This window comes from Osmerus eperlanus, chromosome 6, assembly GCF_963692335.1.
Source record: "Osmerus eperlanus chromosome 6, fOsmEpe2.1, whole genome shotgun sequence".
In the NCBI taxonomy this organism is placed as follows: Eukaryota; Metazoa; Chordata; class Actinopteri; order Osmeriformes; family Osmeridae; genus Osmerus; species Osmerus eperlanus.
In genome coordinates, this window is record NC_085023.1 from 20,158,987 (window position 1) to 20,181,792 (window position 22,806).

Sequence of the window (22,806 nt, forward strand, 5' to 3'; positions counted from 1 at the left end):
ACAGTTACTCCGCTATAAAAAGAAATTAACTAATCTAAGATAAATGTACTTCATAAAAGTGACATGGTACTCTGTCTGCTAATGTCCCTTTATATCCTTGAATAAATTATCCGAACCAGATTGTATCTCAGGCACTGTTGGAAATTTGAATGAAAAGTGCCCTCTATGCACTATGAAATGACGACTATTTTCAAGTGCAATCACATCACAAATACAATAATACAATCTTTGCAGTGCTGACAAAGAACTTAAGGAATAGTGATGATTAACTTGACAGATCCGGGGATCTGACAGATCCGGGGATCTCAGCTAGGATTGAGGCCTGCCTCACAGACATCTCCGCCTGGATGACCGAGCACCACCTCCAGCTGAACCTCGCCAAAACAGAACTTCTCATCATCCCGGCTAAACCCTCCATCTCCCACGATCTCTCAATCACCCTGGGATCTGCGACGGTGACCCCTTCATCCTCTGCCAGGAACCTTGGGGTTACCATGGACGACGAGCTCTCCCTCACGGCCCACATTGCTGCGGTCTCCCGGTCGTGTAGATTCACTCTCTACAACATCCGGAAGATCAGGAGATACCTGTCTGAGCACTCCACCCAGCTGCTAGTCCAAGCACTTGTCCTCTCCAAGTTGGACTATTGCAACTCGCTGCTCGCTGGTCTCCCAGCATGTGCAACCCGCCCTCTTCAGAGGATTCAGAACGCAGCGGCCCGCCTGGTCTACAATCTACCCAGACGCTCCCATGTTACCCCGCTCCTCATCTCTCTCCACTGGCTACCTATCATGGCCCGTATCAGATTCAAGACCCTGGTATTGACCTTCCGAGCAGTGAACGGGACTGCACCCGTCTACATCAAGTCTCTCCTGCAGCCCTACACCCCCACCCGTCACCTACGGTCTTCTTCAGACAACCGCCTGGTGGTCCCACCGCTCAAGACCGCCCGGTCCCAACACAAGCTCTTCTCCTGTCTGGCCCCCCAGTGGTGGAATCAACTCCCCACTTCCATCAGAGACACTGACTGTCTCTCCACCTTCAAGAAAAGGCTCAAGACGCACTTGTTCCGGGAGTACAACGGTACTTAGGAATGGTTCGCTTGACCCGATGTTAGTTTCCTCAAGGATCACAATGACTCTTGCTTAGAGACTTGTTGCTCTTGTGGTTAGTGGTAACTGACTTCAATTTTTGTACTCGCTGTGATATATTGTTTTATTATTGTTGCTTGCTTTTTTTCCACAGGTACACTTGCACTTATAGCAGTTCATGTTGTTTAATTGTAACTTGTTTAACTACATGCTCTTATGGTTCTTCCCTTTGGCACTTATTTTGGTTGTTCACAATGTGTGCTTCATGTTTTGGCTACTCGCAATGTTTTGTGGCTATCTCGTTGTTATGATCAGTGACCTATGCACTTTGTAAAGCTCTCTCTTGGAAGTCGCTTTGGATAAAAGCGTCTGCTAAATGAATAAATGTAAATGTAAATTAACTGATTTATGTGAGATCTCAAATCTCTATTACACTTGATCGCTATAAAACAATAAATACATAACATGGGCACTTTAAAATGTACACAAAAATACATCTTAAAGTCTACAAATGTTAAGTCAGTCTTAGAAAATGTCTGTCCACAAAACGTGTAAAGGCTAGGCTACATCAAGGCCAATTTCATAAAGTTTAAAAGCAATAAATAAATACAAAAATCCCCATTATGGAATCAAATAAAAACCAAGCTCTTCCATCTTTTCAGCAGTCCCCGGCCAATCATTGCTTATGCTGACCCCAACCAATCACTGCTTATGCTGAGCCCGACCAATCACAGCTTATGCTGACCCCGTGCAAAGTGGCAAGCAAAGTCATACTTGCTCCTGCATCTGTGACCACAGATGTTGCACTGGAAGGGGTTCTCGTAACCGTGGCAACCCATGTGAATGGTGTAGAGGATGTTGTCAGGGAAGTAGATGTCACAGTGCTGGCAGTGGTGCAGCATCTGGGGGTCCTGTTGCAGGGAGGTCAGGCCCGGGGCCGGGGTACTGGGCTGGCTGTTGGTGACGCTGGGGGTGCTGGTGCGTCCGCTGTGCTCGCTGCAGGGGCCCATCCCCGGGCTGCAGTTGCTGTGAGGAGTGGGCCTGGGCTCTGGGGTGATGGGGGAGGAGGAGTGAGCAGCACTGGCTGCCACGGAGGCGGCGGGAGCCGTGGCTGGGTGATGCTGCTGGATGAGGAAAGGCTTCTCGTCGACGCAGGACTCGGCCCCCGGGGACATGGGGGTTTGGGTCTTGGCCTGGTGGGTCTCTGAGGGCAGACTGGCCAGCTGGCCAGCCAGGGTGGACAGCTGGTTGAGGGGGTTTTCCATGATCAGGTCATGGTGGTGGGGGTCGTCCTTGGACCGGCTCTCCCCGCCCTCTCCTCCCTGGTCGTCGTAGGCCTCTTGGCGCAGGCGAGGCATCTCGTGGGAATAGTCGTTCATGTTCTCAGCCTTGTGCACAACCATGGAAGGGGGGCTGAAATTGATGAGGAGCCTGCGACCGTAGCCCAGGCCGGTCTTCTTCTGGAGCACGCTCAGCATCTTCTTGTGGGACAGCGAGCGGGCGCCCTTCATGGGCAGCAGCTTGTGGCGGCGGCGGCGGTGGTGGGACAGGTTGCTGCGGTCGCTGCAGCGGAAGGAACACAGCTCGCACTTGTAGGGCTTCTCCCCCGTGTGGGAGCGCATGTGGGCCTCCAGGTGGCGCTCATAGGCCGAGGCAAAGGGGCACAGGTGGCATCGGTGTGGTTTCTCTCCTACGGAAGGTGACATCACACATGACATCACAAACACGAAGAAGGAAACACATCATTAGAAATATTACAAGGGTCTCATTGCCGGAAGGCTCACCGGTGTGAATGCGGATGTGTTCGATGAGCCGGGCTGTGCCTCTGGTAGCGTAGTTACAGTACCGACATTTGAGTTTGCCATCGTAGGTCCGCTCAAAGCCGTCTACCAGTAGGCCTGAACCATCCTCCAGTGCCATGTCCACAGGTGGATGGTCCAGCCCATTCTGACTGCAGTCTGGACACACAGAATGAAAGAACACAAAGAATTGTTGGATACAAGATTAAATGCCTTTTCTGTTGATGGGTGATGAAAATGGACAGTGTTAACTGAACGGTGACAACTAGCTCTAGCAACATTATCCCCTCATTTCTTTTGACGGCTAAATGCATTGCTAGCTTGTTACCTGCTGGAAGATCGTCTGCTTCTTTGACACCACTGACAGATCCTGATATCATGTTTACATGTTGAGTTTGCTGGCTGAGATACTCCTGGAAATCCTTTACGAAGTCCAAAGTGTCTGGCTTTTCTTCACCCATTGGAATATAGTAATGACGGCTTCAGGTGGCCTTCCGTGCAATATTCCAACTGAAATAAATAAATACAATAGACTGCGTTAGCATGAAGTTACAAATGCTGGAATAATAAACCGCTTTAATTACAACATGATCCGATTGATTATAAAGTTGGAGCTAGTTACAGTATAGCCTACCATCTAACATTACAATATCCATTAAGTGTTAACTTACATTTACAGAACGTCAGCGAAAGGTTCTCTAAGTAACAAGCGTCAGCTACGTTTTAGACTGACATAGCTGGCATGCGACGCTAGTGATGGACAATATTGCGTGATGTCCGTGGCGTTGAAAGTCGTTGTGGTTAAGCAGCATTCCCCATCATCAGGTTGCTGTGGTTGCTAACGCGTCAGCCAGCTATCTACCCCTAAAGACATTTCGTCATTTGTAGCCCACAAAAACTGTGTTGACACCTTAAAAGTTCCTAATATTAATAACCAAGCTTTGACCGCAAAAAGTCATACCAAAATTCTATCGTACTGGCTATCTCTGTTTAGTCTTAAAAATGTGTAAGAGAAGCGCTTGTCTACCAGAATCACAACAATGAAGCTGTTCATGGGGTTAAAGTTCACTGAGTCCATCAGTGAAATCTGTCCCGCCTATGGTGCAATGGGAGCGCGAATAACAGTTCCTACAGGATACGTTATTGCTCATTAGTGTGATGTTGTAACTGGAAAAAGGGTTAAATTCAGTTTACAGTAATAGGTTGGCTAGCTAGCTAGATTAAAAATAATAATAATTAAAAAAAAAATACATTTACTTATCAGGCCTTCAATTAAAAAACTGTAGGCTAACTTCAATAACAACATGTTATACAACATGTTATATCCCGGTGTTGTATCAACCGATGCATGACTCTCTGGATTGGCACCTCCTCGCGGGAGCGCGCGCGAATCAAAGAGTGAAGGATTTCGTCTTGATATCGCAACCAAACGAAGGGGAGACAGAAGTCTCACATTATACTTTCTTTGTTATAGAATTCAAAAGAAGAATGTCGGTTATCTGTGTAAATATCAGATGCTATTTTCAACTCAAAAGTACTAAAAAGTATGTATCAACTAAGTATCAACATCAAAAGAAATGTTCTCACCATCAAATCCTTTTTTAAGATAGAAAATATTACTCTTATTGTTTAAGTCAATGAAATAAATTAAAAAAACAACATAATAATCCCACACCTACCATGGACTATTCTGATTTCAGACCTGTCCACCCTATATATACACATGTATTGGTATTAAATGTATGCTATTAAATGTACATAATGCTGGAGTAGAAGGGAAGAATGGGGGAGAGCATTTCAAGGCAGACATTGTTTTCCATTTGATGTAAGTGCAATGCACTCCCTGCTAACACTGACTAGGAAAGTGTCACATGCCTGAAACTTGCTGTGGTTACTCATACTAGTGCCCTCTGTGTACAGTAAGAATCATTTGATGCTGGGATATACAGAACAGATAATAGAGGGGGTGCATTTCACGACAGGCTTGTTGTATTCCTTCTTGCCATGAAATGCACCCCCCTCTATTGTCTGTTCTGTATATCCCAGCATCAAATGATTCTTACTGTACACAGAGGGCACTAGTATGAGTAACCACAGCAAGTTTCAGGCATGTGACACTTTCCTAGTCAAAGTTAGTAGGGGGTGCATTTCATGGCAAGAAGGAATACAACAAGGCTGTCGTGAAATGCACCCCCCTGTATGTGTGTTCTGTATATCCCAGCATCAAATGATTCCTACTATACACTGAGGTCACTAGTATGAGTAACCACAGTAAGTGTCAGGCATGTAACCCTTTCCTAGTCAGAGTTAGCAGGGGGTGCATTAAGCCTGTCGTGAAATGCACCCCCCTCTATTGTCTGTTCTGTATATCCCAGCATCAAATGATTCTTATTGTACACTGAGGGCACTAGTATGAGTAACCACAGTAAGTTTCAGGCAAGTGACACTTTCCTAGTCAGAGTTAGCAGGGGGTGCATTTCATGGCAAGAAGGAATACGACAAGCCTGTCGTGAAATGCACCCCCCTGTGTTGTCTGTTCTGTATATCCCAGCATCAAATTATTCTTACTATACACTGAGGGCATTAGTATGAGTAACCACAGTAAGTTTCAGGCAAGTGACACTTTCCTAGTCAAAGTTAGCAGTGGGTGCATTTCATGGCAAGAAGGAATACAACAAGCCTGTTGTAAAATGCACCCCACTCTATTGTCTGTTCTGTATATCCCAGCATCAAATGATTTGTACTGTACACTGAGGGCACTAGTATGAGTAACCACAGTAAGTTTCAGGCATGTGACACTTTCCTAGTTAGAGTTAGCAGGGGGTGCATTTCATGGCAAGAAGGAATACAACAAGCCTGTCGTGAAATGCACCCCTCTCTATTGTCTGTTCTGTATATCCCAGCATCAAATGATTCTTACTATACACTGAGGGCACTAGTATGAGTAACCACAGTAAGTTTCAGGCAAGTGACACTTTCCTAGTCAAAGTTAGCAGGGGGTGCATTTCATGGCAAGAAGGAATACGACAAGCCTGTCGTGAAATGCACCCCCCTGTGTTGTCTGTTCTGTATATTCCAGCATCAAATGATTCTTACTGTACACTGAGGGCACTAGTATCAGTAACCACAATAAGTTTCAGGCAAGTGACACTTTCCTAGTCAGAGTTAGCAGGGGGTGCATTTCATGGCAAGAAGGAATACAACAAGCCTGTCGTGAAATGCACCCCCCTGTATTGTCTGTTCTGTATATCCCAGCATCAAATGATTCTTACTGTACACAGAGGGCACTAGTATGAGTAACCACAGCAAGTTTCAGGCATGTGACACTTTCCTAGTCAATGTTAGCAGGGAGTGCATTGCACTTTCATCAAATGGAAAACAAGGCTTGCCATGAAATGCTCTCCCCCCCCTCTAGTTTCTTCCCTTCTACCCTTCCCCCACCCTACGCGCAGGCTAACTGCATTAAAATTGCATGCCTTTGAACCTATACATTAGTATGAAGAGCCATGTGAAATACTTTGAACCTGCTACACAAAATACATTTCCTTTGGTAATCATAGGGTATATTTCCTCAGAATGCAATGTCGTGGAGCAAGAATGTGGTTTCGCGTTCGTTAATATACGGTTTGAATGACGAATTTTAAGGATTTTGTGTTGAAAATAGCATCTGATATTTACACAGATAACCGACATTCTTCTCTTGAATTCTTTAACAAAGAAAGTAGAATGTGAGACTTCTGTCTCCCCTTCGTTTGGTTGCGATATCAAGACGAAATCCTTCACTCTTTGATTCGCGCGCGCTCCCGCGAGGGGGTGCCAATCCAGAGAGTCATGCATCGGGTGATACAACACCGGCATGGCATTAGACAATTAGAAAACGCCAAACAAAAATTCAATCCCGCAATTACACGAAGATTCTTATTTGAGCTGACGCATTCCGTTAAATAGCCATTGACTCATGCATGTTTCATCACAATCAATAATTGAACAGTTAATAAGTTTACAGAAGATCACATTGCCTCTGTTGTGTCAAAGTTCAAGCAAGAGCATTGAAGACAGAGTGATAAATGACTAGTTTGCGCAAAGCCATCGTATCCATTTTCAAAGGTAGGCCTACGTATTTCTTGGGAAGCAACCAGAAAATTACAACAAGTAATAGACACCGCCTGACCTTGCAACGTGAGCAATTTGACAGAAAGGCTTGAGTTGACTTAATAGCTATGTTTGGATTAAAACATTTAGTTGCACGCCATAGGTTACGTACATGCTGCAATCATTCTAGACATTAATTTGACAAGAAAACGATAATTAGCTACAATAGAGACAGTTCCGATATTTGGCACTGGGTGGCATACTTGTCCTGGTGTTGAAACACGTTTGCCCCCGTCCGTTCGCTTTTGACGTTGATCCACTGAGCACCCAAATTTAAACAAAAATACTCTAATCATTGATCATTCCACATTGACGTTAACGTTTGATGAACAACAGTTAAACAAGTCTCAGATATGTAGTGTTTGAGTTGGATGGCACAGACAAAACAAGCCTCATTGGATTAGGTAGGCTACTATCTGGAAGACATAATAGCCGACCTGACTGTCTGAAACGACAACCGCGAGAGCAGTCAATTACTTCACCTCCTAATGGCCTGTCGACACTAATGTTATTTTATTGCAATTTAATTATGCTCAGGTTTCCAATGGGGGCAGATCCTTTTAAATAATTTACTCACACTGACAATAATTTGTCCGTTGAAAAAGATGAATGACAGTTTTTGTTTTTGTGGTTTACTCAACTGCAAATTTCATCAAACCTGTTCCCTCTGCTCCATGTATCCAATCTTTCAAAACCCAGTGTAGTCTAAGTAAATAAGTAGCCTGTGTTATGTTTATTGTTTACACCAGATATCTGTTAATAAACACAAACAAGTAAAATCAAGGCCTAGTCAGCGAGGCGACACATTTTCTAGGCCCGAATCCGCAATGCTGGAGTTTCCAAGCCAACATCCTGCTCATTTAGCATGAATAATATACCCACTGCAGGATATATTGGTCACTGTGGTAAAAGGGCAGTGTGTATTAATGAGGCTGTAGAGGAGGTAACTGATTCAACCAAAGTTGACATTTAGACGGGAACATCTGGGAATTGAATGATAATGGCCTTGTGTTTATTGTTTTCTGATGATCTGAATGTTGTGGGGGAACATAAGTCGGGGCGGCATTGCATGACTCCAAGGCATCTAACACATAATCATCATTCTACAAATAGATTGAAAATATATGTTTAGGTCTGCTTTAATAATGGCTTGAGGCTAAATGTGTATTTTAAAAAGATTCCATGTGTAAGTACTTAATACAATTTATTCAACATGTTAAATGTATGGTTCTATCTAAAGTATTTTGAACGGTGTACCTTTTAATTTTCACTTCCGTAGTGTATGTTTCTGAAAGGAGTTGGGCTGATAGAAAACCACCTGCTTTAGAGGAGATTACAGTGTTATCCACTTGCCTTAATTCACAATTAAGTGCCCTAAATGAAAATGGTTCCCTTTCCTCTAAACTGCTTGATTTATGAGCTGTTTGTGGTTTTACAGGACATAAGACAATCCATTTCCTTGCTCCTGAAAGAAATTGGGTTTTAATTTAGAGAAGGCCTTAAGCCATTTCTAAAGACTCCAGTCATATTATGGTGTTGTGTTAAAGCTGCATGCATGTCAGCCTCCGAGAAAAGGCTTTTGATTTCCCTGAGAGTGCAGCCATAGTAACGGTAGCCAGAGCGGCCTCTGTGGCAACAAGGTGAAGGGGGACTTTGACTGGATTTATTCTTCTTGTTCTGAGACCATTCCTTTTCTTGAGATCCTCCCCGCTCCACGTGGTTCATTTGAAAAAGAGCAGAGAGGTGGGGAGGAGAATAATAGAGGTATATATTAGGCTTTCTTTCCCCGCACCACTTAATTTCCTTGCAGGCGAGCCTCGCGCCGCTGTAATGAATGTAATTGCCGCCTTTGATGAGAATGCTATTATCTGGATCACACTTTACATGGGCAAACAAGACTAGCCATCCCGACAACCCCGTCTCCTATTTAACTCAGCAATGAGACCCCCCAATTATGCAGGGAACAAGTGGCTTCTCATAAAGACACTGTGTGGCTCTCGATTGGTGAGGTTTGGAGCCGTCTACGTTTTCACAAAGGACAGATTAGATGTGATATAGGCACACCAAAACCTCATCTCCTTGATTAATTTCCGGCAAACCAAAGAGAACCGTCTCTCATGAATTCAGTCTGGCCTCCAAAGACAAACTCTTATCTTTTGATAAATAGACCAGTTTGGGGGACAGTCATTTTATTGACCTAAGGTTGACCAAAACTACCCATGCTTTGGAAAGGAAAACAAATAGTTTAGAGAAATGTTAAACTTCAGAGACTGTGAAGCTACTGTGCAAATTCAGAAGGCGCATTTTCCCCCCATCCAGACTATATCTCTAAACATGTTTGTTTACAAACACCAGGCTGTCACAAACACTCAGTCTCTCATAAACACACACGCACACACACACACACGCACACACACACACACACACACACACACACACACACACACACACACACACACACACACACACACACACACACACACACACACACACGCACACACACACACACTACGTTAAATTTAATAATAGTAGGGAACAGCGATGATGTGACTTTATGACGCGATGCACAATAAAGCTGCTGTCACCTTAGGAAGTAGGAGTGTCCCTGTGACTACCATATTACCGTATTAAAGCACATTTAGAAGAATTCACACCTTTTACACGCCGTGACAGCCTGGGTTTCCTCTATCACATTTTCCGCAGGGCTGAAATATTGAAAACAATGAAATACCCTGTCAGTATAGTGACAAACGATACAATTACTCTTGAATGACTGTCAATTTTTAAAGGTATTCAAACCCATCTCTTCTTCATAGGAGAATGATTATACCTTTGAGCAAGCAGTTCTTCAATGATAGATTGGTAATCAATTCATTTGAATACCATACTTTGGTGAACAGCCCTCAAGGGAACTGTACTGGTCACTTCTAGTCACTGGCATATATATCCTATTGCCCATACTGCTGTTGGTCATGATGGATGCCTGACCACCTGACTCCTAAAGGTTTATACCTCCAGAAGCAGGTTGCCATCCAGACTAGGTCCAGAAAGAATTGGCCAATATTTTTGACTGAAGTGGCATTTGAGTAGTATTTATTTGAGAGCCTGACTACCAAAACCACGGGCCACAAATAAAGAAGATGGTATAATAGGTTTTGACTGGCTGGCTCGCTAGCAACTTGAAATGAAGTGTCCAGTTGTGAGTTATCGTTGCCAAACGTCATTTGTACAGCCTGAAAAGTGGGGGCATTTTTCTAGCTTGTCACTCTGTGGCTATAGCTCATTGTCCTGAATGATGCCTCTGAACGCACAGTTGCCCTAATACGAGCATTTCACTCGGTCCACGAGAAGACCCATAATGGATGAGCCTGTCCATAGCAGGATAATATAGTGTGTTCACTGGCACTTCCTTAAGCGCCAGTGATCTGCTTGTCACATGTGAAGCAGAACCTCTCCACATGTGAAGCAGAACCTCTCCACATGTCCACCACACGGCTCAGACAAAAGAAGACTTGTCTACTTTTTCAGGGTTGATTTCACAAACCCTGCACACGTAGGCATGTCTGTGACAGGGATATTCTTTAGCATTCAACAGTTGAAAAGAAAACCTGACAAATACAACAAATAAGAAGTTGACTTTTCGGTTATTATAGGTTATACAGAGAGATCTAGGTTTCATTTGTATTTATCGCTTATTTTTAAGTGATAAATAATCACCTGAGTAGAACTTAATTGAACCTCAGATCCAATCATGCTTGCTTAGTGCTATAATGTACATAGGCCCATACAATGCATTTTTTTCCTTCTTACATTCCACAAAAGTTACATCCTATATATGTGCACTTTAAATTACATGCTTTAGATAACTAAATGGATCTATTGGAGCAGTCATTGAGTCGGAATAAAGAGTGGTCTAAATCGGACAGAGTTCCTAATGTGAGGGAAGTTTTAGATTAATGAGGGCTGTGCCCTTTGAGAGTATTGATCAAACCCAATCTGTCCAGGAACGATTTCCCATGTTCCCCTGCTGCTCTGTGTCCTATCCTAACCAATGACTCATGGCGCTAGCCAAGGTCCTTCCCCCTGTAGCTATGTTGTGTTTGAGATCAGAAATACAGTATGTCAGTCCAATTTGTACCACAGTACCTTTTGTATGTTTTAAATATCTCATTTTCTTCCAACATTATTACCTTACAAACCCTCCCTGTTCTGGCTGTGGTCTAAGCACTATCTCCATGCCAAACCCTGAACCAAGGCCCCAACCCAGGCCCACTGACCTGTTCCAGGGCCCCTGGCAAACCCAGGGCTACTGACCTTTTCCAGGGCCCCATGTCAACCCAGGCCCACTGACCTGTTCCAGAGCCCCAGACCAAGGCCTGGTCCAAGCCTTCATTTGAGGCTCCGACCCACTCCAGACTCCATCCCCAGCCGCTGTCCTGGCTCCTGCAGGCATCGTTAGTTAGGACGAGAGCAGCACAGACCATAATAGGGGGGTCGGCTGACCCATGACCCTTCATCGATCCCGTGGCTGTGTCCAGCTGGGCCTCCCCAAACCCAGCCAGCTGGAGAGGTGGTTAAGAAGTATCAGCCCGCGATGCGCTCCCCTCTGCGCTCATTAATTACATAATTTACCTGTGACAGTGACAAACCTGCCGCGCCACACCGCAGTTTATTAGGGTCACTTTATAAAACACAGGGCAAACACTGGAAAGAGTTTGTGTGTGTATTTGTGTGTCTGTGTGTATGTGCGTGAGTGTACGAGCGGGTGGGGGTATACAGTAAGCTTGCGATTATAAGGATGGATGTGTCATTCTGCTGAAGAGTGTGTCACCTGCTTTATCTGGCTATACCATTAACTTTAAGTAAGGCAGTTTTGATGGATTCAATTTGAGCTGCGTGACAAAATTGCCTTTTTAACTGTTGGAAAAGTCGATAGAAATGGTTTAAAATCATTCAATGACACTCATAAACACCATACGATGACAAAGGGAATGGCATGTTTTATGACTAAAATATAAATCCAGGGGTATAACTTCCTCTGCTATCTTAGCATGTTTCTTACTGTGTCTATTCCAAACTATTATATTTGTCATGGTAACATAACACCCTTCTCTGTTTGCTTGTCACTGTGTTAAACCTTATGGTATCCGCATATATTTTTTATTCCTTGACCCAACCCACATCTACCATGTTTCTGCCCTCTAGAAAGCACCCTCTTAAATGTTCCTCCACTGATTCTAAAAGCTTTCCCTTTTACCCTGTCTCATATTTTCCACCTTGTGAAGCTCTTCATGTTCATCTACCTCTTATAATCCATGTCCTTCTAACCATGCAATGGCCCCCTTCTTTCCATTCTCTCTTCCCTCACATGGCATCCCCATAATCTATCTGTCTCCATGGCTTGGCCCTCTACACCAGCATTTCAGCCCGGGCGCAATCGAGAGTTGCGACCTACACACGTAAAGAACTGGCTCTAAGACGTTTGAAATGGACCAAATCTGCTGTAGGTTGCACTGGGGGGAAATAAGCAGCAAATGTAAGTAAGCATGAAATAGTTTTTCATAAATAATCCAAATGACAACAGGCTTTCTAATGGTGTCGAGGGGCTGTAAAAGAATATGTAGCCAATTCCGTCCCTATTAAAGTGAAATGGAAAGCCAAATATATAACAGTGCTGATGGAAAAGTTGCATTCCAGAGGCTGAGAAATGAATTCCTGGGAGGGTGCAGGGAGATTGAGGACACAGGAGGGAGTCGGTGGTGGTTGTTGGTGTGATGGTGCTGTGGAGAAATGGGGGAGTTCCACAGTCAAGGCCTTTTCAAGGGGGAAAATAAATGCCCCCCACACGAAAATCAATTGGTCAATAATTGTTCCCATTTTCCTGTGTATGTGCAGGTAAGCAACCCTCATCTTTTATCGTGCTATGTTGATTTGATTTGCACTTATGTTTTTACAAATAATCAATGCTCCATTTTGACTGGTTAATAGAGAAGCCTATAATAGCATACCTACTTTAGACAGGAGAAAAATTACGAAGAAAGAGGCACACAATTGACAGAAAAGGAACAAGTACTGGTATGTATGACTTCAGCAGAGCTGTGCGTGTGTGTGTGCTTGTGTGTGTGTGCCTGTGTGTGTGTGCACCTGTGTGTGTGTGCACCTGTGTGTGTGCACCTGTGTGTGTGTGTGCACCTGTGTGTGCGCGCCTGTGTGTGTGTATGTGTGCCTGTGTGTGCGCGCCTGTGTGTCTCTGCTCAAGTTTCCTGTCATTAGGCAGTCCCGACAGCTGCTGGAAGAGGCAGAGGACACATGCTAATCAGGTGCCAGCGATAGCACTCTTTACCACACTCTTTAGAGCGACAGGAGAACGAGAAGGAGAGCACACAAACACCAATTACTGTCTTTCACAAGGAGGGGGCAATCATGCGTGGTGTGCTGGGTGATCTTGTACTTCTTGTACTGCAGTTGTATCCACGGTGATGACATGAGTGTCTGTGTCAGGTAAACACAATTGTGTGTCAACTTCATTTCCTGCCACTATAGAAAGAAAAGAAAAAAGGGTAAAGCTTGTTCCGGAATATTTGTCCGTCGCCAGAGGCATATATTTATGCTGAGTTTTTCTGGCTGAGTGTCTACAGGTTTTATTGCTCTGACATAGACAGGCACTGTGGTGCTGATTGGTTGATTCACCAATAGTGGGGCAGTTTCATTGGTTGACTGATTGATATATATAGATAATCAGTAACTGTCCCTTCCTAAGTCATGAGGTGATTCTCCTTCTGTTTCCTTCGCTGACCAAGTTTAGATGAAATTGACCCCAACCATCTATTTAGTTCTTGCCGAGGAGAAGATCTTGTTTCTTTTTAATGATATGTATGGCAGTCACATGTTCGCTGCGGGCCACTGGTTCTGTAAGGGCTCAGCCCGTTGATAGTGAAGTGACCTGAGACACTGCTCTAGTGAGTGGACTCATCCACTCCAGTCTCAGCCCCACAATGGGCTTGCTACCTCTGATCGTCCGAATCTAAGATAACACTTTCTCATCCCTCTCAGGATCACATCCTTGATACCAACGTCTCCTTAATTATGTAGAGCCACAGGGAGATAATCTCTCGCAGCATCTAGCCTAGAGAACATGGTGACATTGAGTCAGTGGTTCAGTGGCTCTCCGTTTCAAAGCCTGTCTGGGCAGACCTGGGCCTGTACAGCGCCACTGGACTTCTATCTCAGTGTCGTGGTCGCTCCTTCTGATAGGGGATTACAGATTTGTTTAGCTGCATATGTATAAACTGGTTACAGGGACTCGAACATAACTTCCCAAGACCTCTTTGGTGGTCTTATAGCTGTTTTTCAGATCAATTCATTAAATAGTCATTGGTCTGACTAAAGAGGGCTGGAAAGGGGGTATTTTTATTCGTTTTTTTCCAACACACTCGGTTGAATAGGTCGCCTGGGTCACATTTAGATATTGTTAAGGGGCTTTGAATAGCTCCCCGAGATTTTCCAAATGACCGCGATAATCAGGTCATTAAAATGAAACCATTCTACACATCTGACACACTGTGGCCTCATCTGAATAGGCCTACTCGTTTTCTCAGCAATAGAGAAAGACAAAGTTGGTTGGCTATATAACTTTGTTACTCTTTTCTCTACATTCAAAACTAAATATAAGGAGTAAGACAGCAATATGAGGGTAAAAGGTTCTGTCAAAAGTGTCAGTACCCGTGTGGAAGTACCCGATTTTTTAATTCATCCCCTGAGACCGGATAAGTCTATCAATCTGTTAAATTGGAAAGCCATTAGGTGCCCTGGTTTATGCGTTTCAAGCTGTTAACTAGAAGCTGATTGATTGTTGTTCCTTTGATGGGATATGCTGATCTAATCTCACTGTGCTCGAGTTTGCAATAAATTACACAATTCATTTCCCCATTTAGAGGGAGAAAATCACAGCTCCAGGCATGCCTGAGCTCCGCAGGCAAAAGAGCAGGGGACCTATTTTATAGTGCCATTTAGCTAGCAAGCTTTCAGCAATCGCAGCCTTCTCCTCACCCCCCCCCCCCTCCAAAAAATCGAAGCATAATCAAGGTGTATGTTTAGAAAATTTATTGTTATAATTTTCTCCCATAATCTCTTTCAGTTTCCAGCCACCGCCACGGCATAGATCATCATCTAAAAAGAGAAAATGGATAGCAGTTTAAAATTTATCGGTCTTTGATTCTCAATTATACGTGTTTATGACTTCATCTGTCTTCAGTGACTTCAACCTTTTCCATTATGGTGGAATATTATTTGTACGGAATCCATTAAAGTCACAAGGTAGGACTCTAATGGTGGGGCTGCAGCGATTTGCAGAGGGAAAAGTTTTTGAAAGGTTGGCTTTAGGAAAAGCGCAGCTGTTATGACACTAGAAATTGCTTTATTGATGGTCTGCTCTGCTGCCTGTGCATTTGGCCATTTGTTACCCGGCCCATATCTATATCTCAGACTGACACTGATGAGAACCTTTCTGTCGCCCGCACCAGATTACCCAGTTGTAATGACATGTCGAGTCAGGTTGGGTGCAGGCGGGTAAAATGCCCAGGCTCAGTGTCGAATCGGTCCAGTTTCTCCAAAGCAGGAAGTTGATATGGAAACTGGAAGCCTGTAGGGTTCTGTCTAGGTTGGTCGTAATGGTGAATTAGGGCTACATCGCTCTGACAGTGTCCATCAAAACCCCATAGCGGCCATCATCTCTACCGAGAAACGATAATGGGAAAGACGGACTTATAAAGGTACAGAAGTATAGATATAAAATGTGAGATGTATAAAGAGAGAAATGCCCATCTCAAATGCCCACATCTTCGTATTCCCTGCGGTGGAAGCTCAGACGCTGACTTACAGTAATAGGTGCTCAGGCGGGTGTGGTTTGAATGACATTAATCCACATTCTCTTCTCTCAAAGTAGGTTTATTTCAAATCAACCGGAGACGCACGCAAACAGCCCTATAGCCTTGACTGTTCGTTTTCACATTTGTTACCATCGTGTTGTGTTATTCGCAGACACAGCCTCGGCCTATGCATTTTCCTGCTCAAACAGGAAGTGCCGAGTTTTGCCACTCGGGAGCCAACATCATCTCCCAACCTTCTGAATGACATTGAGACCCTTAATCCGCCTATTGGCTGTGTCTTGACGCAGGAGGGCAAATAAAAGTGGCAGACACCTTCTTCTAACTGGGTTGTAACTCAGGCCTCGCCCGACCACTCACCAATCAATACCGGCACAATCCCAATTAAGGCTTCTCGGGTCATCAAAGGGCCACCTATTCTTTTACAAGTTAAATGCAAGACTTAAATGCAGCCAATCGCAGTGACCTTCGGTTGTTTAATGGTTCGTTCAAACGGAAATTACCATTAAAACGTGGAAAGAGTTCAGACTGGTCAGGTTCCACCGGACTCATGCATTACTGTAGGCCTATACGATGGTCAATCGTTAAATGTTCTTCACAAGAAACATTTATAATTTCCTCAAAAACATAGCCTGCATGCTTTAGACATTTCAGGTCGGTCTAATACCTGGCACTAAGGCCTTTGTTTTATAGGTGTGGTTATTATAACTGTTCAGTAACTAAAGCTCTTAACAGGGCTCACATATTTTGGAGATATTTTTTACCTGTCCCTTTTTTCAAGTTTGTTTTTCTCTCTGTGCTTTCACCATTAAATCTATGTCCTTTATCACAATCTTGACCCGCAAAAAGGAATTCTCACAAGATATCAAAACAAAAATCTATATTTAATATGGGAGCAATTACAAATCAGAGTTGCCTGCACAGGGCTGTTGTCACCAAGCCTCGTGTTTTTCATCATATAGGTCATTAGACGATGATGGATGTAAACCTATAAAGTATCTAAACTGGACCTTTTAACAAACCATGAGCAATACTATCATTTCTCTAATAGAACCTGCTGACCGTGTCATTCCCCACTGCCATTTGTCATTTTCCTCGTGAAATAATCAATATCTAGGCGCTTTGAAATAAATAATATAAAAGTACGGGTAGCCTACAGGAGGGAAATAGACTTAGTGTACACGAAGAAACCTGTATTAATATTGCCTCGCAGTTTATGCATGGGACTGCTGTAACATGTCTTTATAATCAAGGCTATATTTATCAATTGTATATGTTTTTAAGATACTGATATTGCCTACCCATATTTTCAATAATAGTATTTGATATAAGGGATATTCTGTCCCAGCTGACTATTATGTCCAAGCATGTAAAATGTTTTATGGATGTATGGCCTACTTTTAGTCCAGTGGAATACAGTGAATGTGGAGACTAGGGTTCATTGACTTGCCAACAGGCACATGTTTACAACGTCATGCATGGATAATAATGCCTGCGATAATAAACAAGAAACTAAATACGGTAATTACGTCACAGGATATGAGCACTTGAGCACAGGTCTAAATGAACATGTTAATTACTTCAAGTAGCTTTAGCATATTTGAGGCCTCGTGAGACCATAAGCACATGGAAAAACTCCATGCCACTCTATACAGCTACCTTTAGCCTGTAATTTATACCGTCCACAGACATGTTGACGGTAACCTGTGTTCCTCTAAGTAAAAAATAAGATTGTCATCTCGTCTAATGGCATGTAAATGGAATGATGACGATGAAGAAAACAAATGTAAAATTACTAATGAATTGAATGTTAATCTGGGGGAAATCTAAACATTTTATTTCAGCAGCATTCAATTCCTGCAAGAAAGCAGTTCAGACACTTGCAATTAGCTTTCATCACCCACAGAGGACGCTGTCTCCTCGTTATTCATCGAGCATTGGACACGAACTAACAAATCAATTAATATCAATGAATGAATATACAAACTGCATTTACAATGGCTTCAATCGGAGGAATGAATTAACAAAATCGATTAGGACAAAATGAATGAGTATGCAACCCAGGAACATTTTAAAAGTGGCATGCTCTGAAAATCAATGAAATATGATTATAATTGGTCATTGATGACACATTTTAATTACAGTAGTAAATTAGTTCTTTGGGCAATGATTAAACATTTTTGTGGCTGGATTAAAACAAGATTTTACAATTTTCAAGTTTTGCAGGTGAAAACCATGTTGACACATGGGGAACTCACTGTTCTGTCTCACTGGGACACTGGACCTCATTATAGTAAAATATGTGATTGTGTTTAAATTCCAATGAAAGGAAATAATTTATGAGTACGTCTACTTTGGAACTGATAGGCCTATCCTCTCCATGTCCTTGAATTCAAAATAAGCGTATTTTTGCTAGATATACTAAATCGGTGTTTCCTCGTTGTTGCAAACCATAGTTCTGTTCAACCCCCGATATCCGACCCTCCATGTTAATTCATGGTCAGAACTAAACCAACATGCATAGCAACATGAAAGCAATATTGGCCATCGTGGAAAAAAAATGGGTAACACGCATTTTATATTGTCTCTACAATGTAGAGTAGCGTAAGTTGTAAAGTTATATTCGGCACATTGGCACAGTCTATGAGGGAAGTTTATTTAAGGTAAGATAAAGAAAGTAGCCTATACTCGGCTATTCCTACTCTATTAAGCAACAATTTAGTTGACTATTTTTAACTTTTATTAATAAAAAATATATTTAAAAAATCTAAACAATAACAACCAAGAGAACTATATTTGACTGATAATTGACATTTTACCATTGAAAGTTGTTTTAATAGCCTAATAAAAATGTGTTGTTTATGAAATAATAAACTGCAGCTTATTGACCTAATTCAAGACTATAGCTGCTTTATGGGAGTCGTTTACCCATTGTGGCACTATAGACGCTTATCCCAAACCTTTCCTTTTGTGCTAACAACCCTGTCCTCATTTGCTACCTAATTGGACTATATAAGACCAATAACACGCGAGCATTTACTGCCTACAGCCAAAGCGCAAAGTGTAGAGAGGTTGGACTTCGTTGTTATCCTGCACTCTCTCTATCCCCCTCTCTCTTTCGCCTGTTACTCTCTCTCCGCTTCCGATCTCTTCCTTAATCCCATTTGCCATTGTACGTGCCCAATCGCCGTATACTTTCCGCATTTAACTTGGATGACATTTTTATTTCATCATTAGCATCCGGCGCCAGACTGACGCTGTGGACATGGTTGCGTTTTGACCAAGGAACACACAAGACTGGGATGCAATATTTATATAAGCTATATGCGATTTACTTTCTGAGTAAGCTATTTATTTGACCAAGGTGTATTTATTTTTTGACGTTCTCGTCAGCCACCTATCCACGGAGACATTGCGCATTAAATATCTGAGAGAAGTGGAAATTAACAGACGTCAAAGCCAAACCATCGACTGTTTGTGAGCAAGCTTTGTTGTTGGCGAGTTGAGACTGAATATTTACTTCTTTGCATTCGGATCGCAAATATCCCACAGCCATGCCCGAGACGGCACCAGAGACGTGCGCTACAGCTAAAGACTCCCCTTTCTTCATCAAAAACTTGCTGAACTGTGATAGCAAACCGTCTAAACCCAAGCCCATTTTTGCCTCGACAAAAACGGCATTGGAAGGAGGCTTTTCCTTCTCCCATGTCGGGGAATTGAACTTTCCTCGCTTTGAGTTACCTACACAGAGGTTTGCACTACCGGCACACTACCTTGAGCGAGCTTCAGCTTGGTGGTATCCATACACGCTGAGTGCGTCCAACCATCTACACAGGACTGAAGGTAAGGTCATACACACATGTAACTAGTGGAAGTTTAATTAATTCGATTCAAGTAGGTGAAACATGTACCATATTGATTTTGTGGAAATGAAGTTGATTACGCTACAGGTTTATGGTGTGGGTCTGCTTTGATCACCAGTTTTCATAAAATGAAGTTATCTTGAGATGTATCCGTGTGAATGCTCCACAGTAGACAAGCCTGTGCTTTTTTTTAAATTTTATTTTAATATTTTTACCATGAAAGTAGCCTTAGAACTGTCCATGCCATCAAGGAAAATGTAGTCCATTGTTGTTTATAATTTAGATCCATTATTAACAGGGGCAACATATATAGCCACGTTTATAACATGTTTTTCCTGTTCCTTTTAGTTGCAGCTAAAGCAAGTGCGAGAGACTCCTCTCCAACCTCCGGCACAGACCGCGACTCACCAGACCTGGTGCTCAAATCCGACCCAGACGCTAAAGATGACGATGACAACAAAAGCGGCGATGAGATCGTTCTCGAGGAGAGTGATTCAGAGGAAACAAAGAGGGAAAGTGGGGTAGATGACTGGAAGAAAAACGAGGACGGCGCGGACAAGAAACCTTGTCGAAAGAAGAAAACACGCACTGTCTTCTCCAGGAGTCAGGTGTTCCAGCTGGAGTCCACCTTTGACATGAAACGCTACTTGAGCAGCTCCGAGAGGGCCGGCCTGGCTGCTTCTTTACACCTGACAGAGACCCAAGTTAAAATTTGGTTTCAGAACAGGAGAAATAAATGGAAGAGGCAACTGGCAGCTGAACTGGAAGCTGCCAACCTGAGCCACGCTGCAGCACAGAGGATAGTGCGAGTGCCCATCCTCTACCACGAGAGCTCGGCCTCGGATACTGGAAGCGCGGCGTCCAACGTGCCTGTGAGCCAGCCGCTCCTCACATTCCCTCACCCCGTCTATTACTCCCACCCCATCGTCACCTCCGTGCCGCTTCTCAGACCAGTCTGAGAAAATACCTCAGTTAAAAAACTAAACAAACAACAACAACAAAAACTTTACAAAAATCAGTCACTAAAATAGCCTACACAAGACATATTTTTGTAACAAAAAATACGACGAAGAGACTTTCTTGGAAGGGGTGAATTTCTGATAAATTCCAAAGTTCAACGTTTAACGTACACGCCATATTAGTAATAATATTATTATTGTTATGTGACCCTTCAGTTATCAGTGTAAATATAGCCGTGGTTTTTATTTTCTCAGATTCAGGATAAAACATGCAAAATACCAAATTTATTAAAGTGCAGCATAATTTACAACAACGGGAGCAGATTTGTAGGCTATTTTTATGTGAACAATGATATTTTGATGTGCAATACTGTAAACAATGTACAGTGAATTAACAGTTGGCATAGGCCTATGTCCTACCCTTCTCCTTTTTGGCTGTTTTGGAACATTGACAAGGCCACTTGGGCAAACTATCGAACTGGTTTAAGGATTCAATTTCATGAAGCGCGTTTACAGGGGACAATCGAACACACTATTTATGTACAATATAAATTCTGCTTTATGTTTATTGTAGGCCTACTAATTCCCATTTGGCCTATATTTTGTCGACAATTTGACTTGTTAGCACTCTACCTTTATCTGAAATATCACGTTGTGTTTGAATCAATTACGTGGTGTACAAATGTAAATGAATATATTTAATCGAGTTTAGGAAAAGAGCAATCCATTTGTGCTCTTCCTATGTACAGTAAAAAAGAAAACCTTTTTGATATTGTATTGCTGAAATCTGATGTGAAATAAATGGAGATTATTTCATACCTTCTAGGGTACATCTTACTTCACATTCTCAAAAGCCACAGGTTCTTTGAGGCTATTATTTTTGCAGGTGGCGTTACTCCCAACGCCTCCATTTTATCTGGCTACTTAAATATTCATTCATAATACACATTTGTATGTGATTTCCGTTATCTGAACAATATTGCTTTACATTCGCATGACATTTTTATTCAATCACCGCAATATAGGCCTATAATTCCGATGTTTCCAAACCAGGGGAAAATTTACCGTTGACTGAACTATCGTGACCAGATATCAAGCAGTAGTCTTCCCGCTATGCTACCTGTCTCTCTTTGATTGTCTTCTCAGACTTCAGTCATTTTTATCAAGCTTGCTTCTTTAGTCCAGATTGGGCTACAGTTTACATTGACATCATATGTTTAACATTTAGCCTACATAATTTTAAGCATTTAAAAAGTGACTTTCCACGATGTTTTAAGCTTAAATGTGTTTTGTATTTTAGAATATGCAGGCTAGTAGCCTATGTCATCTGTATTCTGCAAGTTATCCAAATGTAGGTACTCAAACGAAAACACAAATACATTCATTTTGATATTAAACTCCTGATGTATGGGAAGAACTTCAGCAGGTGTGTCATCGTAATCAACCGTCTGTTATACACTTTAAAACGTGGTTTTACATAAAAAATGGCTGGGTCAATTAGATGCGTAATTGCCACCATCTTGCCAAAATTATAGGTAATGTATTCAAAGGAGGAAATTGCTGTTGAGTATGACAGCCACTTAACCATTTGTGTGTGCGCGTGCAAGTTATAGTGCTCGCACGTGTGTTAGAGCACGCATGTGGGTGCGTTCAAGCATAGTTTACATAGTACCTTGCAGTGTTTTTATTTATGTTTTCGGTGCATCTGACCGGTCACATAGTTAATGCACCATGCCGATTTTTCTTCAGTTGTCGGAACTAACCTAAATACTCAACTCCGCTTAGAAGAACTATGCCTATCAACTCTGTGCTATTGCATATACCACAGTCAGGTTTTAAGGAGTAGGCCCACGCACGTGGAAGTAGCCTTCAGGTAAAATACATAATATAGCCTACTTACATTCTTTCAATACTAATGCACATAATGTTCCTGTTAAAATAGAAATGTTCATTGTCTTGAAAAAAGTTATGTATTTTTTACGCATGCACTGGCAACGCATTGGCAAAACGGCCACAGTGTTTTACGACGACACTTTAGCCAGCCTATACAATGTCAG

General features: G+C 42.6%; 2 protein-coding genes across 2 annotated transcripts; one reads left to right on the forward strand and one right to left on the reverse strand.

Moving 5' to 3' along the window:
- Positions 1-1,385: 1,385 nt before the first annotated feature.
- ikzf5 (IKAROS family zinc finger 5) lies at positions 1,386-3,970 on the reverse strand. The gene is made up of 4 exons (XM_062464306.1): positions 3,562-3,970; positions 3,219-3,400; positions 2,876-3,049; positions 1,386-2,781 (listed from the first exon to the last, which is right to left on the reverse strand). The coding sequence occupies exons 2-4, from the start codon at positions 3,349-3,351 to the stop codon at positions 1,820-1,822; spliced, it is 1,269 nt and encodes a 422-aa protein (XP_062320290.1). The 5' UTR covers positions 3,352-3,400; positions 3,562-3,970; the 3' UTR covers positions 1,386-1,819.
- Positions 3,971-19,028: 15,058 nt separating this feature from the next.
- On the forward strand, positions 19,029-21,550 carry hmx3a (H6 family homeobox 3a). Its single transcript, XM_062464667.1, has 2 exons — positions 19,029-19,770; positions 20,139-21,550. Exons 1-2 carry the CDS (start codon positions 19,482-19,484, stop codon positions 20,747-20,749), a joined length of 900 nt encoding a protein of 299 aa, XP_062320651.1. The 5' UTR covers positions 19,029-19,481; the 3' UTR covers positions 20,750-21,550.
- The last annotated feature ends 1,256 nt before the right edge of the window (positions 21,551-22,806 follow it).

What these genes read in the sequence shown, in the direction of transcription:
- ikzf5 (XM_062464306.1), bottom strand. Translation starts at nt 3,351, where the DNA reads ATGGGTGAAGAAAAGCCAGACACTTTGGACTTCGTAAAGGATTTCCAG. An exon ending in AGCAGACGATCTTCCAGCAG is followed by an intron (nt 3,050 to 3,218) that starts GTAACAAGCTAG and finishes CTGTGTGTCCAG; the next exon opens with ACTGCAGTCAGAATGGGCTG. An exon ending in ACACATCCGCATTCACACCG is followed by an intron (nt 2,782 to 2,875) that starts GTGAGCCTTCCG and finishes CACCTTCCGTAG; the next exon opens with GAGAGAAACCACACCGATGC.
- hmx3a (XM_062464667.1), top strand. Translation starts at nt 19,482, where the DNA reads ATGCCCGAGACGGCACCAGAGACGTGCGCTACAGCTAAAGACTCCCCT. An exon ending in CCATCTACACAGGACTGAAG is followed by an intron (nt 19,771 to 20,138) that starts GTAAGGTCATAC and finishes TGTTCCTTTTAG; the next exon opens with TTGCAGCTAAAGCAAGTGCG.